General features: G+C 46.9%; 1 protein-coding gene across 5 annotated transcripts in view; it reads right to left on the reverse strand.

Annotated features, from left to right (window-relative positions):
- Window positions 1-15,302, reverse strand: part of CACNA1H (calcium voltage-gated channel subunit alpha1 H) — a 229,638-nt gene that overhangs the window by 49,999 nt on the left and 164,337 nt on the right. For all 5 annotated transcript variants that reach the window (XM_080556039.1, XM_080556040.1, XM_080556041.1 and 2 more), the window contains 4 exons: window positions 7,350-7,501; window positions 6,167-6,352; window positions 5,361-5,478; window positions 3,553-3,708 (listed from right to left, as the gene is read on the reverse strand). In XM_080556039.1, coding sequence (XP_080412165.1) covers window positions 3,553-3,708; window positions 5,361-5,478; window positions 6,167-6,352; window positions 7,350-7,501 — 612 coding nt within the window. The remainder of the gene's footprint in view (window positions 1-3,552; window positions 3,709-5,360; window positions 5,479-6,166; window positions 6,353-7,349; window positions 7,502-15,302) is intronic.

Consider the following 15,302-nt stretch of genomic DNA (forward strand, 5'->3'; position numbering starts at 1 on the left):
GACATGGGAACAATGTAAACACAAATATGCAATTACGGTCCTCTTTGAAGTCTGGCTGCTTGTTGTCCTAAGCACAAATGAGGAATAGTCTGTACTAAAAATGGATCTGTGGCCATTTAAGCCTTTTCTTTCAGGGATATGCCTGCCAAACTTGCTCCAGAGGCAGATTGGAACCTGAGATCCAGCTGAGACTGTGTACCATGATTCACAGGATAATTTTTACTGTCCTTGCTGAAATACTGCTGATGGTTCAGAGCTTCAAGCAGCTCTAATATGCACCCTCTTAGCTGCGCAAGTCTCCCAGGAGTCGCTCTCCATCCAAGTGAAATAAGCACCTGAGCAAAGGGAGGAGTAGTGCACACCAGTGTCTGCTCTAACCACTAACAGCGTCACTTCGAAGGAGGGAAAAGTCAAAGAGGTCAAAACATGAATTTCTGCCATATTCCCAACATACCAACAGAACCAGAGATGGCAAAAGAAAACTTAGCTCCAACTTCTTCCTAGGAGTTCTCCAAGGAGATTGTAACAGTCCTTTGTTTACAACCAGAGCTAAGTTATGCATTTATAAGTGCAAGACTTGAACCAAGACCTCGTAGCTGAAATACAGCTCCGAGAAGGGTTTTCTGTGGCACAGCTGATACCTCACTATGAGACATCTGACAAGCCCATAGGCTTGATGTCAAAATATAAAATAAATGGTAGTGGAGAGCAAAATGTGCTCTGCAAATGTCATGCCTGTGGTTGCTGGCCTTTTCTGAGGCAGCACCGAGCGAATAATACAAGCTTTGAAAAGTACTCCTTACACATATTTAAATCATGGTCCATAACAGCTCCAAAAGGAGCCATTAAGCCTAAGCACGAAAGCGACAGCTAGCTCTGTAATCACGCACTCAGAGAATATTGCACGAGGCTGCCAATTTCTGGCTTCACAGAGGCACGTGATTCAGCCTCCAGGAGGGCAGGTAAGGAATGGGTCTGTGCCGCAGAAACGTACCTGCAAGCTGCCAGGTCGCTGGATGGAGAAAACTTTTTTCTGCCCTACAGCAGTCAGTAACAAAGGATGAAAACTGCGCCTGGGGTCTGCATGTGTAACACAGCAGCAGGGCGCTCTGCAAGAGTCCTCTGTGCCTAAATGCAGGATTGCTTGAGCTAAAAAAGAAGTCCCCATGCACTAAAGAGGCACCGCCAGACATGGGAATGGGTGGTAAATAAGAGAACTCAGATCCCAATGTCTCCTCTTTGCTATGAGCACCAGTGGTACCGGCAACAAGAGGAGCAGGAGCAGTTTCCAGTCATTCAGGTCACACTCGATGGTTATCATCTGTTTGGGTTTCCCTGGCACGTCCTCTTTTTCCACCCAGATTTGGTGGAATCAAAGGATATCTGACACACACCTGGCCACTGAAAAGCCTCCTCTCTGAACTGCCATATGGCCAACTGCATCATTTGCTTCTGGTCAAGCACAAGTACTCGGCATTCAGCTAACCAGTCTCCTAGAGGAAAACCCGTTCTGATCAGGAAAGCAGCCACTACTACAGAGCCTGTAGGAATACTGGTAATTCCTTGAATTGGTCTTACTAAGTTAGGGGCTAAAATGTCCACCTCCATCTGCCACAGGCCGCACTAGCACAGGAATATGGCAAAGGGGTTAGAGTACCCAGAGCAGAGCAAGCAGATGCTGAGATTGGTGACACGGAGAAAAGTACATGAGTTTGGACGTGAACAGCATCAGCTCAAGGCACTGCCACATGGAGTACAGCTTGGAGAAGCACCTCCCTGCTCTTTGTGGTGGATCTTCAGGGCATGGGCCCCACTGGACAAGATATCGGGATGCCCCTAATGCAGTGCAGAGCCATTCATTTTGAAAGTGGAAAGCTGGACTACTCCTATCTTCTCTGTGTGGGCAGGTGGCACTCACTGCCCCCAGGATCCATGAAACGGCCCTGAGCGACGTACATCAGGGTTGTTTTTTTCCAAACTGGGCCTTGGCTCCTGTTGTTTCAATTAATTTTCCTCTACTAATGCTGTGAGGAGGCTAGGAGGGATGTTTTAATAATGAATCTATGCAGACATCCTTGAAGGACATAATGTGGCTGTGCTGGCTTGAGAGAAGGGAATTGTTGGTCCATGAATATTTCAATTATATTCCATGGTCTGTGATGGTTTGTCTAAGTGTGATACAAACATAGCAAATAATAGCATGATGCCATTTCTGGGGAAAAAATGAAAAGTGAAAAAAACCCAAAACAGTATAAAAATAAAGTGTTTCTTTCTCCTCTTTCCCTTGGGAGCTAAGGCGGTGAAAACTGAAACCATTTTCTCATTTTGTTTCTCAGTCTCTGTGTCTCTGAAGTCAATCCAGCACTAAGCAAATTTTCCCCTTCTTGATGGTTGCAGAAATAAGAAGTAATAATTAAAAAATTCCAAAGCGTGACATAAGCCTTTTTGATACCACTACTCCTAGCTTCAACTAAGACTGGATGGTTTTTGCTAAGTCTCAAATTCATTTCCATTTCCATTTGCACTGGGACTTTGAAAAAAGTCCTTTTTTTTTTTTCCTGGATAATATGTATGTGCATATATATCAATGTATTTACAACCAAAATGGATCGTCCTTATTTAAAATAAATCTCCCCCAAATGGATCTGGTGTGATGTGAAAGGAAGATGGTGAAGAGCAGGATAAGGCAGGGGATGGTGGGTTTCAGCTACTCTTAGGATGCTGAAATTAGATCTGGAATGGACTGGAGAGAGAGGGAAACTTAGGGGCTGCAAGGGCCCCCACTTCACACCAGTCCTACATTTACACCAGTGTGGCCTGCTGCTCTGGACCATGTGGCACAGAATTGCCTTCACAGTTGCTGAGGTTCCTGCCTAGTTGGGATCAGGACATTGTATATCACTGTTGACTGAGAATGAAATACATTTCTCTAATCCTCTCCATGTGAGATGAGATACCTGCAGTTCGCCAAATTCCCTGCTCACTGACCTGTTACAGACATTAATTTTAGGTGTGGGCAAAAATCTCTTTAGCATTTATATGCCCTGTATCATCCTAAGTATCTCCAAATGTAATGTTTGTAACCTTGCAGTACAGCTTTTCTAACAGCTGTGCTACCAGCCTCAAATAGCACGTAAGGGGCAGAGTCTCCAGGAAAGGCTTGCATTCAGCCAGCTCACACCCTACCAGCTCCACATGACAAGTGTTGACCAGACACACGGTCTTTATGTGGTGGGCCCACCATAAAGAAACAAAACACAGGACGTAAGTAAGATTTAGGCAAGCAAAATCCATCCTAAGTGATTTCCTCAAAGTCACACTACACACTCTGCAGCAGATCAATCCAAGGGTTGATCGCCTATGTCTCAAAGAGTCCAGGGGACCTTATGTGCAAGGACAGAGCTTCACATGCCCAACCCAGCTCATCTGCACCCCTTAAAGTCAAATTTAGGGCTGCCTGCATGGCTGGAGGTTTGCACTGCTGCAGACTGATCTGTACAATCTTACCTACACATCACAATTTTTTTCCCTCCCCCTGCTCAGATCTCTTACCTCTGCCTGGAAGCCTTCTACCAGAATGGCAACCAGAAGGTTGAAGAGCACGTAATTGCCAAAGGTCATCAGGGCCACGAAGTAGAGCGCTGCCCACGAGGATGTAGATGCCATCCCATTGTACAGGACCACGTTCCAGTCCTCTTGAGTGAGGATCTGCAGAGAGGTGAAGGGCAAGACTGATTACTCCACTCCTCTCATGCATGGCAGCTGCATTCAAATCCTCACTGACATACTCATTTCTTCCTCTCCTTTTGACCTTTTCTAAGCATAATCATTAGCAGGTCTCATGAGATAAGACATCAAAACATTCCGTTATTCTGAGCTTTGCACATGAGAGCTCTCTCCTGGCCAAACCTCCCCTCTCTGCAGGAGGATCTAGCGCACTGCTGCCAATAAAAATGACTAGTTCAGATCCTAGATATGGCAACGTAAAGGGTGTGCTGGTCTAAGTCCTATTATTTGGTATGAGGGGGGTATTGTCTCCTTTGATAACCATCAGTAGATAACGGACCTGAGGCCAGGGCTGTTGTCCCCTGTGGAGCTGCTCTTTATAAGGCATCTGGACCCGAAGGAAAGGGTAGGACACATGATATTTGACATGATAAATGCCATAGGGTGGCTTAAGAAACTCAGGGAAGCAAAACACTTTCCATTGGGTAAAAGTACTGACAAACTGGGGGAAAAAAATACACATCTTCACAAAGCCTTGCTCTAAGGAACCTTCCTAAGGGATTTGCACTCTCCTAGCTTCACTGGAGCTCAAAAACCTAGGGGCCTATGAAAAACAGATGACAGACGCATGCTCCACATTAATTCAGGCTTACAACGAAAGTGGCTCCTGAAAACAAGGTAGCTTTGGGGATAGGAATGCAGTCGGCGGCACTGAGCCGTGTCTCTCATTAACCTTCATGGGATGCAGGGCTGAGCACTTGTGGTCCGTGCCAACTCTATTTCCCGCGGGACTGTTAGAATAAATGCAGAAGTCTGTATTTATGTTGGAAAAAAAAATATATGAACCTGTGAGACTAATGCTGATTTCTCCTGGCTTCTTTGTATGGAGGAAAACTTTGCAAGAAGTTATATTCATCCCAGTGAAGACTCTGGATTGCTTTGTACCTCAGACAATACTGTGGTGAACACCTACTCTGCATTTAGAAACTTCCCTTAACATTGTTTACACCGTGCTCCATTTGGTGCACTTAGGCTGTAAGGACTGAGCTTTTAAACAGAAAAGTCTAATCTTTATATTTAGAATGTCCTGGAAACAGCAGCTTATTGCTCCATTATGGAATAGCCAGTAATTTAAAATACATAACAGACCTTGCCTGCAGAGGAAACGTAACTTTTTACATAAAGACTTTCCCAGCATATAGAGCCAGCAACTCCTGCTTTGATTTGTGAAACTATTTTGTCAATCCCAGTTAAATTAAATTGTTTGGAAGTGCATTTTTTGGGCAATAAAAGCAGGTAAGGAGATAGAGATCTACAGAATAGGAACAGAGTGGACAGTAGACCATGGGTCTTGATCTTAACAACTATACGAAAGGAAAATAAGAGTGAATTTCCAAGTCTTCCCAGACTTTACTTTAACTAACAACAGATAGGTATAGCGATGATTTTGACTAGATTTCTCCATCAGAGTTTGTAGAGACCAGCTAACTCACAAACACAATCACTTTGCCCTAATAACTCTATGGCATGGTTTCAGTCCAAATTTGACACCTATTGGAACAGTTTTTTTTGAAAAGTGAAATAATTTGTCCAGGTGCTCTATGTTAAAACTTCATGGAGGACCCAGAGCTTACCTGAAACACTGTCACAATGGCCCAAAGCAAGGAATCAAAATTCTTTCTATCTGGAACTGTGTCTCCCGTATCAGTTTTCAGGCTGAACTTGCATCCAAAAAGATGCATGCCGAGAATGCTAGAGTAGGAAAAAAGGGAGATGGAAGAAATATATTATTGCAGGAAATACGGTTGCAGTGAGGACTGCAGTGATTTTTGGGATACTTTTTTTTCCCCCAGTGTTTTGTGTGGCAGTGGTATCTCCCAAGAAGATGGGCTCTGCACTACCGTTGATATGACCACTGATCAAATCCTGCCATTTAGTTCTTGTGTGTCATGTTTTGTAATAATTGTCTACACTGAAGTCAAATCAGGGATCTCATTTTTCTAGAAAACATCAAACTACATTGCCAGCTGCCTAATCTATCTGGTTTCCAAGAACAGGATCCCAAGGAGCATTATAGGGTCAAGCAGACAGAGGTCTTGGAAATCTGTATAACCTCCCTCTCAAATATGAGACTGGTAGAGTCCTGTTTCTGACAGCTTACTGAGACACAGCTAAATGAGCCTCCCAGGAACTCCAGAACAATTGTTTGACTGTTCTTGCCTGTCTGTGTTTTTCATTCACCTACAGAATTACAGTATTGCATGAAAAACTGAGACCGCAAAGAAGTAAATCGTCTGTTGAGCGTCTGCTTGTCAGTCTATTGTGAGCACTTCTGTCATGTAGGCAGCCTAGCAAACACGCTGCATTGTTATTCTGATCTATGTATTATTTAAGCGAGCCGAACGATTAATCGAAGGAGAGAAGCTGCAGCCTCTGGTACCTGAAGATAAAGATGAAAAGCATGAGCAACATGCAGAAGGTGGCTACGTTGTCCATTGTCTTCATCAGGACCACCAGCTGGCGGCGGAGGGCGGGCATGAAACGCACCAGTTTCAGCACCCGGAGCAGCCGAAAAGTTCGCAGCACAGAAAGGCCTCCGTCCGACTGGCCGATGATCTCCCAGACGCTGCAGGATGCAAGGAGAAAAGCTATTAACAGCAGTACTGCACTGTGAAAGCCCAGAGCAGGCTGGCTTCTTACAGGATATCACACCATTTAAGCCCTAAAAGGGTTATTTGCTGCTGCTTTTGAAAAACACCTCTGCTTCCCAGTTGTGCAGGGCCATATGCTCATGCCTAACCTCTAGCCTTTACAGCTGGTTTCCTGATTCTTTAATTCCCTTACTTTCTGTGGCTCTTCATAACACACCATGTCTCCTGCTAGGCTGTTTTCACTACAAACAGTCACAAGCCTAGCCACAAAAAGTGGATTGCAATTTTGTACCAGGCTAACATCCAGAGGGATTTACATTTGTGGGGATGGGTTGGTTTGATCAGTGTTTAATATTTAACAAGCCACAGACTGGTCTTTGTTTCCGGGCCTTTTCCCTGTTTCTTCTCACTTGTCTGCGGCAAAGGGATGGGCCAAGTGAAGCCAAGAGCACTTCTGTGTCTGCCCCAAATTACTGACCAAGGGCTGCATGGTGCTGCTAGAAAGAATCCCAGCGCAGAGAGGAGCTGCACGAGCTGCTGCCACGCATGCTGTGACATTCCCAGCGTAGGCTGGGATGGTGGTGCCTTGGGAGGGGATAGCAGAACACAGCCCTCTCTTCCCCTCCGGCTTGCCCTGTTACGTGTTAAACTGGGAGAGGGAGGGCACACTGCTGGGATATGGACGCTCACAGTACTCTTTTCCCAGGACCAGCCGTTCTGCACTTCAGTGGAAAATTGTCCACCGTGCCAGACATGTGGCGTAAATAGACCTTGCTCTCCATCTGCCAGGTCCATTTACTTTGGACGGCCCTTCTACTGGGGGGAATCTAAAAGGCCAGCGTAATTATAGCCCATGATAACCAGTGAGCCCTGGATTAACGCATGACACGTCATTCCTGTTCCCCATCCCACTCCCCAGCAGGCCTAAGCCCTTGGCAGAAAAGCCACAGCGAAGAAAGAACTGGCAGTGACCTGATGACAACTATGATCCCGTCAAAGATGTTGTATGGGTTCTTGATGTAGCCGAAGAGGCCAAAGGCAAGGAGTTTCAGGAGCATCTCCAGGGCAAACATGCTTGTGAAGACGATGTTACTGATCTCCAAGGCGTTGGTCAACTCATCCGGCTATGGGGCAAAAAAACAACATGGTCAAACAGATGTGCAGAGGAAATGGCCACGGGCTGGTATGTTCCTCCCCCTCTGGGATTTGTGCTAACGATGCACAAATGCTGTGGCTTCCTGCGTTCCTCTCGGAGAGCCACAGAGGCAGGTAAGTGTCTGAGGGGGACAAACAGACAACCATCACGGGCGGTGCCTAGGAGTTTTACTGGAAATACAGAATCCCAGCCCATTTCTGGAGCAACGGCAGAACAACTATGCCCAATATATGTGCCCAACAAATTGAAGCTACACAAAGAAGAGCACTTGTGCATTCTTGCAACAACAACTACCAAGGGTATTATGGCTTGTAAGTCTTGTATTTAGACTTGCATTGGTGAGGCTGTTTTTATTGCAAAGCTTTCTGTGTCCTGCTATATCCAAAGTAGGAGCACTGTCAACACAGCGTAGCTCTATTCACATACAAAGAAAGCGCTTTTCCTGCAGACATCTCTTAAAAGAATTAAGAAAACAAATACCTGTGAAAGTCAGTAGGATCAATAGTTTTATCTCCCTTGAGTGCCTTTGGAAATCACCCCTGAAAGCAAAACAAGATGATTTCTCCTCCTGGAATCCTGGTCAGTAACTTACAGCAAATCTTGTTAGAGCGACAGCAGCACGGCTCCACGTGTCAGGATTTCCTCCAGGATGGCAGTGGGTTTCTCTGGTTGAAGCTGGCTGTGTGCAGCTTACCTCTAAGAACTGATCTTTCCATTTCTCTCCTCCATCAGCACCGAGTTACCTTGGGCTACAACCTCGTGTTTCAGACACAGCCTCTGAAGTTCCTTTCCTGGGGAGTGCAGCGATGTCTGCCCAGCACCTGGGCTCCTGATTCACGGCAAAACCGTGGCACAGCGGGACATGCACAAAAGGTGGGCTGGGGTTTGTTACTTACTCGAGCTACTCCCCCTGACACCACCAAGCTCTGCAATGCGCATTTCTAATGCTCACGACCCATTCCTTTGTAAAAGAAAATGAGTCTTTTTCATTTCCTCCGTGTAATAATATTGTCTAGAAAAAAGGTGTTATTTTCATATCTGACTCATCTCCTGACTGATAATAGCTTCCTTTATTCCCCATCCGTCATTAGACGCTATGTTAATAGTTGGCAGTTTCTTGGGGGCTGTTGCTGCATTATTTGTGGCTCTGAAGGGACAAGACCATTGTAATACCACGGCACAACCACGTTTAACTCCACACCCTGCAAAGCAAATCCCCAGCAATTGAAGGAGATGGGGGAAAGAGTTAACTTGAAGCCAGGAAGAGCCTGCACATCCCCTACTATCGGCAGCGACAGTCTGTGGGCTGCTAATGAACCATCATTCAAAGGCTAAATTACTTTATGCAATAGACTGTCTTGTGCTCAACCATTTATCCAAGAGAAAGAGCACTAAGAGCCTCAGTCCTCATGATTATAATCCATACACGCTAATTACTAAGGGACACCAGGGGAAGGACTGTGCAATTCTCAGTTCTTTAGTCGCTAGCAAAGGGTGGCCCAGACGGCTGCAGGGAGCCCCGCGGCGGCACTGCCCCCGGGCTGCCCTCCTTCCACCTTCCTGGCTGCAGGGACAGCAGTTCCCTCTCCAGCAGCAATCAGCCCGTGCCCGTTCCCTGACAGTGCCAAAACATCCCGGGCAGAGGGCTTTCCTTCGCAAGGGAAGCCCAGCTGAAGGAGAGGACTGCTCTAAGATGGCATCTAACCAGCTCCCCAGCGCAGACAGCGCCTGAAATAGCCCCGCTGGCTGCCAGCCGCCGGTCCCGCTGCAAGCGATGGTGGTGACGGGACACCGCTCTGGCGGCATCCTCGAGCCATTTGTCAGCATCGTTATTTTTGTCAAACGTGGCTGGCACGTTCGGTTTCCCCTCGGCTGGGGTTATGCAAGAGCATTCTCGACAAGAGGCAAAATAACTTGCTAAATTCTTGCGTCCCTCCCGGCAGCAGCAGGAGCCTCCCTGGGCCGGGATGTGCATGGCAGGCCAAGGATGGCTCGTTAGAGGGCTGAGGCTGGGAAATTAATGACAATCGTCAGCAAGGAAGCTGCAGCTTGGGCAGCTCTGATGGGACAGAGTGGTTCTGTGGCCATATTTCTATCGGGAAACACAGGAAACCTGCCCACTGCTACCTACGGTACCATGCAGCCTGCAGTACAGCTGTTGTCTTGTCTGCTAGAGCCAAACCTGATTCTGTATTCCCCCAGTTCTCCTTGCTGCTGCCAGACCTGCTGCCAAGAGACACAATTTTATCATGAAAACTGGGATCCTTGGGGATCTTTTCAAAATCCCTAATCCTGGAGTTACATGAGCACGATGAGACAATTTTGGGAGGCCTTACAAAAAAGTTCTGTGTCCAGCCTGAAAAGCCCAAGCTGGACAAACCAGAAAACACCCTCAGGCAAATAAACAGAATTTGCTAGTTGTTATGCTCTAAAACGTCCTGTTCTGTAAGCCAACCCCAACATTTTTTTGCGGCCTGTTGAAATATGGGATTGCGACCAGTTAACGTGCCAGTATAATTGCCAGAACTGATTTGCCAATTTCCTTCGACAACTCGGTGTCCTTACTGCTTCCTCCCCAGCACCATGACTTTCACGTCATACACAAGTTCAGAGAGCGCAGACAAAAAGCTGCAGCAATCTCTCATGGGCAGGGAGAGAGGGCACGAGGGAGAGGAGAGGACACAGATGAGATCATCCATAGCCGCGATGAGAGGCTGATCCCGCGAATCAAGAAGGATGACGGGGGGAGCCTGGGCGAGGCTGACGCCGCAAAGCCTCACGTGCTTCAGGCGAGACCTTCATCATCCTTCAGTGCTCCTATCTGGGGTAAGGCAGAACTAATTCGGTGACAAGGACTGCTGTAACGTGAGATGTTTGGAGTGCAATCCCGCCGCGACCCGGAGGCAGGACCCACTGGGCAGAGACAAGGATGGATAGCCCTGCATGCTGGCCGAGCTGCTGATGTGAGCTTTTGTATTATTAGAGTGGAAGCTGAACAGCAGATGAGCCAAACATCCAGTGATACTGCCTTCAAATGTAATTACCTTCTTTCAACACCAACTGGAGCCTAGAAAACAGCCTGCCATGGATATTTTTATAGCTTATGAAACGGTTTGCTGCTCAGAGCACAATTCATTTCCCACTTTTCTCACTCCCTGATGAGCAAAGATCGAGGAGGAGGGTTAAGGAAGAGACACTTGGAAGCCAAGATGGATTTGGCCATTCCCCTGGAGTCAGCCACTAGGAGACACTGTTGTTTTGTTCAAATTCAAGCCAACCCCAGAGCACAAATTTTTCCAGGAGCCTTTTTCACTGGGAAAAACAAAATGTTGATCTGCTGAAAACAAAACTTTTCATGGCAAGGTTTATTTTCTGTCAAACTTCCTGGCTGGAAGAAAATGAAGTTGCAACAAAGCTTTAAAAATGCTGTGATGTCTTGTTTTGACCTTCTCAGAAAAGGAAATTTCAGGTTTTCTGCTTGAGATGTGGTTGTGTTGTGAAATGCAACTTCCTTCCTACCAAGGCACGGCTAACAAAGGTTGACATCAAAATGATGCACATCTAACAGAGTATTTCTAAAGTGGCATTTCTTGCTTTTTACCAAACACTTTCTAAGCCTTAACAACTCTGACAAGGAAACTACTTCCCCACTTTAGGGCTCCAAACTGTGTTAGTGAAAAGTTCCTTTTTCAACAGCCCTCATCAGCTTAGGATATCTCCATATCTTTTGCTGCTGCAACGCCTGACCTTTACAACGGTCCAAGTTTTCAGAGACAGGCCAGGCCAAAACATGGCCGGAGAGCAACCAGGCACCCATTGCACGATGCCACAAAACACCCAGGAATCCCCGCAATGGATGCGATGCAGGAGATGGTGGGCAATGAGGGGCACGAGAGACCACAGCACCAGTCCGAGAGGCTGGGATGGGAACCGCCACGCTGGGGACATTCAGCAGAAATGGGCACAGAGAAGGGCTTAACCTGCCCGTGCCACCGTCAGGTCCCAGGCAACATTCATACAGGGTTCAGGTCTGAATACAAATCTTACGGATTTCAGATGCAAATGAAAGCTCATACTGCAGGAGTAAGGTTCCCACCATTAAAGAGAAGGACAGAAACTCTCTGGGATCAATTCGCAAGATTTCAGCATCTCTGAATTCAAGTTTAAAGTAACAGCCTTGACTCCAAGCAAAACACGTCCCAGGAAAGCACAACCACCTCTGCTCACTTTTAGGCCATAGTTATGCTGCGGAATATTTCAGTGATTCAAAACCCTGTTTTTATTAGGGACAAACCTCAAACATTTCAGCAGTTCATTCCAAGTTCAGATAAACAGACAAAAAATCCTTTTCTAAATAGTTTGGGTCTGAAAACCTCGGAAGACTAGTGTCTTTCTGAGAATCTGATACTTCTGGTTTTAGCGAGACGCAGCACAACCCCAGAGCCTTCCTGGAATCGGGAGAAAATCAATAAAAGAGAAACCCATAATGGTCAAATTATTGATGGCCCCTACAAAGAGAGGATGAAGAAGAACAGGAGTAGGGCTTTGCAGCCTTAGATTCTCGTAGTGCAGCTGCATTACTGTGTTTTGGCAAGTCACTTTATCTCTTTGTGCCTTTCCTTATCCTCTCACCCATATCCTACCCTATCTCTCTCGACTGCAGCATCCACAAAGACCTTATTCTATGTCACTGAGGTTCAGCACCCAGCAGGATGGCACCGTGCCATGGCACCCTTGAGCACCTTTTTGCTCTGATACTGAGAATAAATAATCATGCCTGCACCACGCTGGAGAAAAGGGCTGTTAGACGCCTGGTCCGTCCTGGTGAATGAACAGGGAAGGAAGTTTCTGGAGTAAAAAGATGTGTTTTGCTTCAGAAATCCCCCCCGAGCCCAAAGCAGCCGTTTGACTCCTCCTGAACAGGGAGAGCTGAGGCTGGCAGAGACGCAGAGGAGTGGTAAACAAATCCAGAACATTTAGTCTCATAAACATCCTTTGCACTTGTGTTGTTTTTTCTCTAGTCCTGGGCCTAAAGCTGTCAATGGGATTTTGAACACGTGCTTATCTTCGCTTTTCTGCTTTGTATTTTTAAGCTCAGTCTGCAGAGACTCCAACCAGGAAGAGGAGACATCATAAACTGTCAATTTACCTTTTGCTTCTGGACACGCTACATTTTCTTTCTTCACCCCATTTTCAAGGGGCTGTCATTTTCCAGCTACCAGCTACTGCACTGCAATGGATCTCACCTGCCTGCAGGCTTTGGCATCATCCTCGTTTCATGGAATTAAAAACCAAAGGGAATGCAAGAGAGCGGCAGAGAGCAAGGGAGAGGGAGCATTCGGGCTAACTATGAGGAAGTGGAAGAGAAAGGGAAGAGCCAAACCACAACTTTTTGCATTAATAAACCCAAACCGTGTCACTTAGTGCAATCCTGGATAACCCACGCAGCACTAAGCACCGTTACTTTCTAACACGTCTGCAAGTTGCAAAAGCACACCGGGACACCTGCAGCCTCTGCCACGGTGTCGCCAGCTGCAAAAAGGCAAGAGTCCCACGAAAACCATGCAAAGGGCCAGCAACACAGTGCCAGGCTCCTCTCACTGCCTGACCTCCTGCTCCAGCCGCGCTCCAGCCTCCAACCTCCGCCGTGAGGAGCACCGCGACCGCGACCCTCCGGGCTTCATCCTCGCCACGAGAGCTGCGAGGCGGACGGAAGCCCTTTGCATCCCATCCATCGCACACCACAGAGCCATACTTGAGCCAGCTTTTCCTCTAAGGGGGAGATTAAAGCCTGCTTGCTTTACGCACTGAGCCACGCAGCCTCCTACATAACTAATCTGTTTAACCGATGGATTACTGGGCTCCCTATTACATTTGTACGGTTTACGTGCCACTGTGAAAGCAATCACGAGGTGAAAGTCAGTTTGCTGGGACAGATTAAAGAGATGGTTTGGAAGGAATTAGTATTTTTTTAATAAGAAATATTGTTCAAAAATGGTGGAAAACAGCTTAAATGAGTTTGAAGCATGGGCACCACAGGAGGGGAGCAAATCAATGAAATTGCTAAAGAGAGCTCAAGAATACAAAATGTTCTTCTAACTTTTTCTGAAAAAGCAGAACATGTGGGAAATGCCTGTACAATGCTAATATAATAGGTGGACTCCCACAGTCAGCATCAGCCTGGACCCGTACGCCTTCCAAATACATAGGGAGAGGGGCTGGGTAAAACCTTGCGTGGCGCTGCTGGAGGCTGGGTGTAACCCACGGAGCAGTGCTGGGATCTGTGAGCTGCAGCCTGTCTCCTTTCTTTCCTCTGCTCAGAGTTCGGTGCCCATCCCAGCACCCAACTCTCCCCATCCTCCCCGTGCACCACAGCTCCGTACACCCAGCATCGTCCCCACAACCTAACACTCCCACAAGCTCAGGTTTTATGTTTGGGACCCTCAACTGCATTTCTTGCACTCTCACTTCAAAAACTTGCATCAAACACCAGTTTCTTGCCCACATCCTTTTCCTACAACAGGTTCAACCAAGGAAGAGCCCCAGCCTCCTCACGGAGTCTCTGCTCGTGGACCAGGAGCTATAATTAACAGCCACGTCACAGGCATTTTGACATGAGAGCAAAATACAGAGCAAATTTTGTCCAAAGGACACACAGACGGCGATGGCAGCCTGCACGGGGGCTGAGCACTGCCAACAGCTTCACTGAAAATCAGGGCACGTGCCCGAGAGGCCAGCAGGATTACTTTAAATAAGAGCAAGAGTGATCGGGCCCATGAACCTCGAGAGCAGATGTGGGTGCTGCTAAAAGGCAGCCCTGGCTGGGCTGGGCTGGGGAAGGTGCCTCACACACCAGCGATGAGATGTAGGGGCATAGCGTGGCTGAAATGCAAAAATGTGAGCACCAGAAATGGGTGAGGGAGCGATGCTGCGACGTCTCGCATGCCGGGAATCCATTCTGCAGCAGAAGAGATGAGGTTGCCCTAAGCTCCGCAAGCTGTGTGCGTGTTTTTAGTTACAGCTTTCGCTCCGGCGTCTATAAAACACTTTGGGAAAAGGACCTCTTAGAGGGGGTTTGAAGAGCCAGGAGCTCGCAGCTGAAGCAGAGAGCTGTCAGGGAATGTAAGTGACATCTCAGAAGGCTGCCAGCAAGTGTGAAGGCTACGTTTTGACCTTTTCTCCCCTTTATTTTTTTTGCTTGTCAAAGACCAAAGTAGATAATACTGATATTTCTAAGGTTAGAAAAAAAAGGAAAGCACTTCAAGACTTGGCTTCTTTCCTCCTCTTCATTCCCTGCCCTTAATTTGACCTTAAAAAAATAGGAAGAATAATGCAATAGCAATTGAATTTCTGCATTTGAAAATATTTCTTTTATAAACTGTTTTGATGTAGTTTATTGACCACAGCATAGGACTCTTATTGCATTACAATCAACTTCAAACCAGCTTAATTGATCTAGACTATGGCACAAACCACGGAAATTGCCTTACCTTCGTAGGACATAGCTTCACTTAGTAGCAAAAATGGTTTGGTTGGTGCTTTCCCATGCACACAAGTACAGATGCAAACTATTTATGCTCTCTGGCCTTGGAAAGAGACCAGGGACTTGAACCGGGATGCTCCAGCTCCTAGAAGCCTGCCCTGGTCACCAGGATGTTTGCTATTCTGAGGTGCCTTCTGCCCTGCATTTGACAGCCAGACATCACCACCTCTCCGAGCCAAAAGCCCTTCTCAGGGAGGGCTGAACTGTTGTTAATGTCTTTACTAGA

Source organism: Anser brachyrhynchus, assembly GCF_964034855.1.
Source record: "Anser brachyrhynchus genome assembly, chromosome: 15".
Taxonomy (NCBI): Eukaryota; Metazoa; Chordata; class Aves; order Anseriformes; family Anatidae; genus Anser; species Anser brachyrhynchus.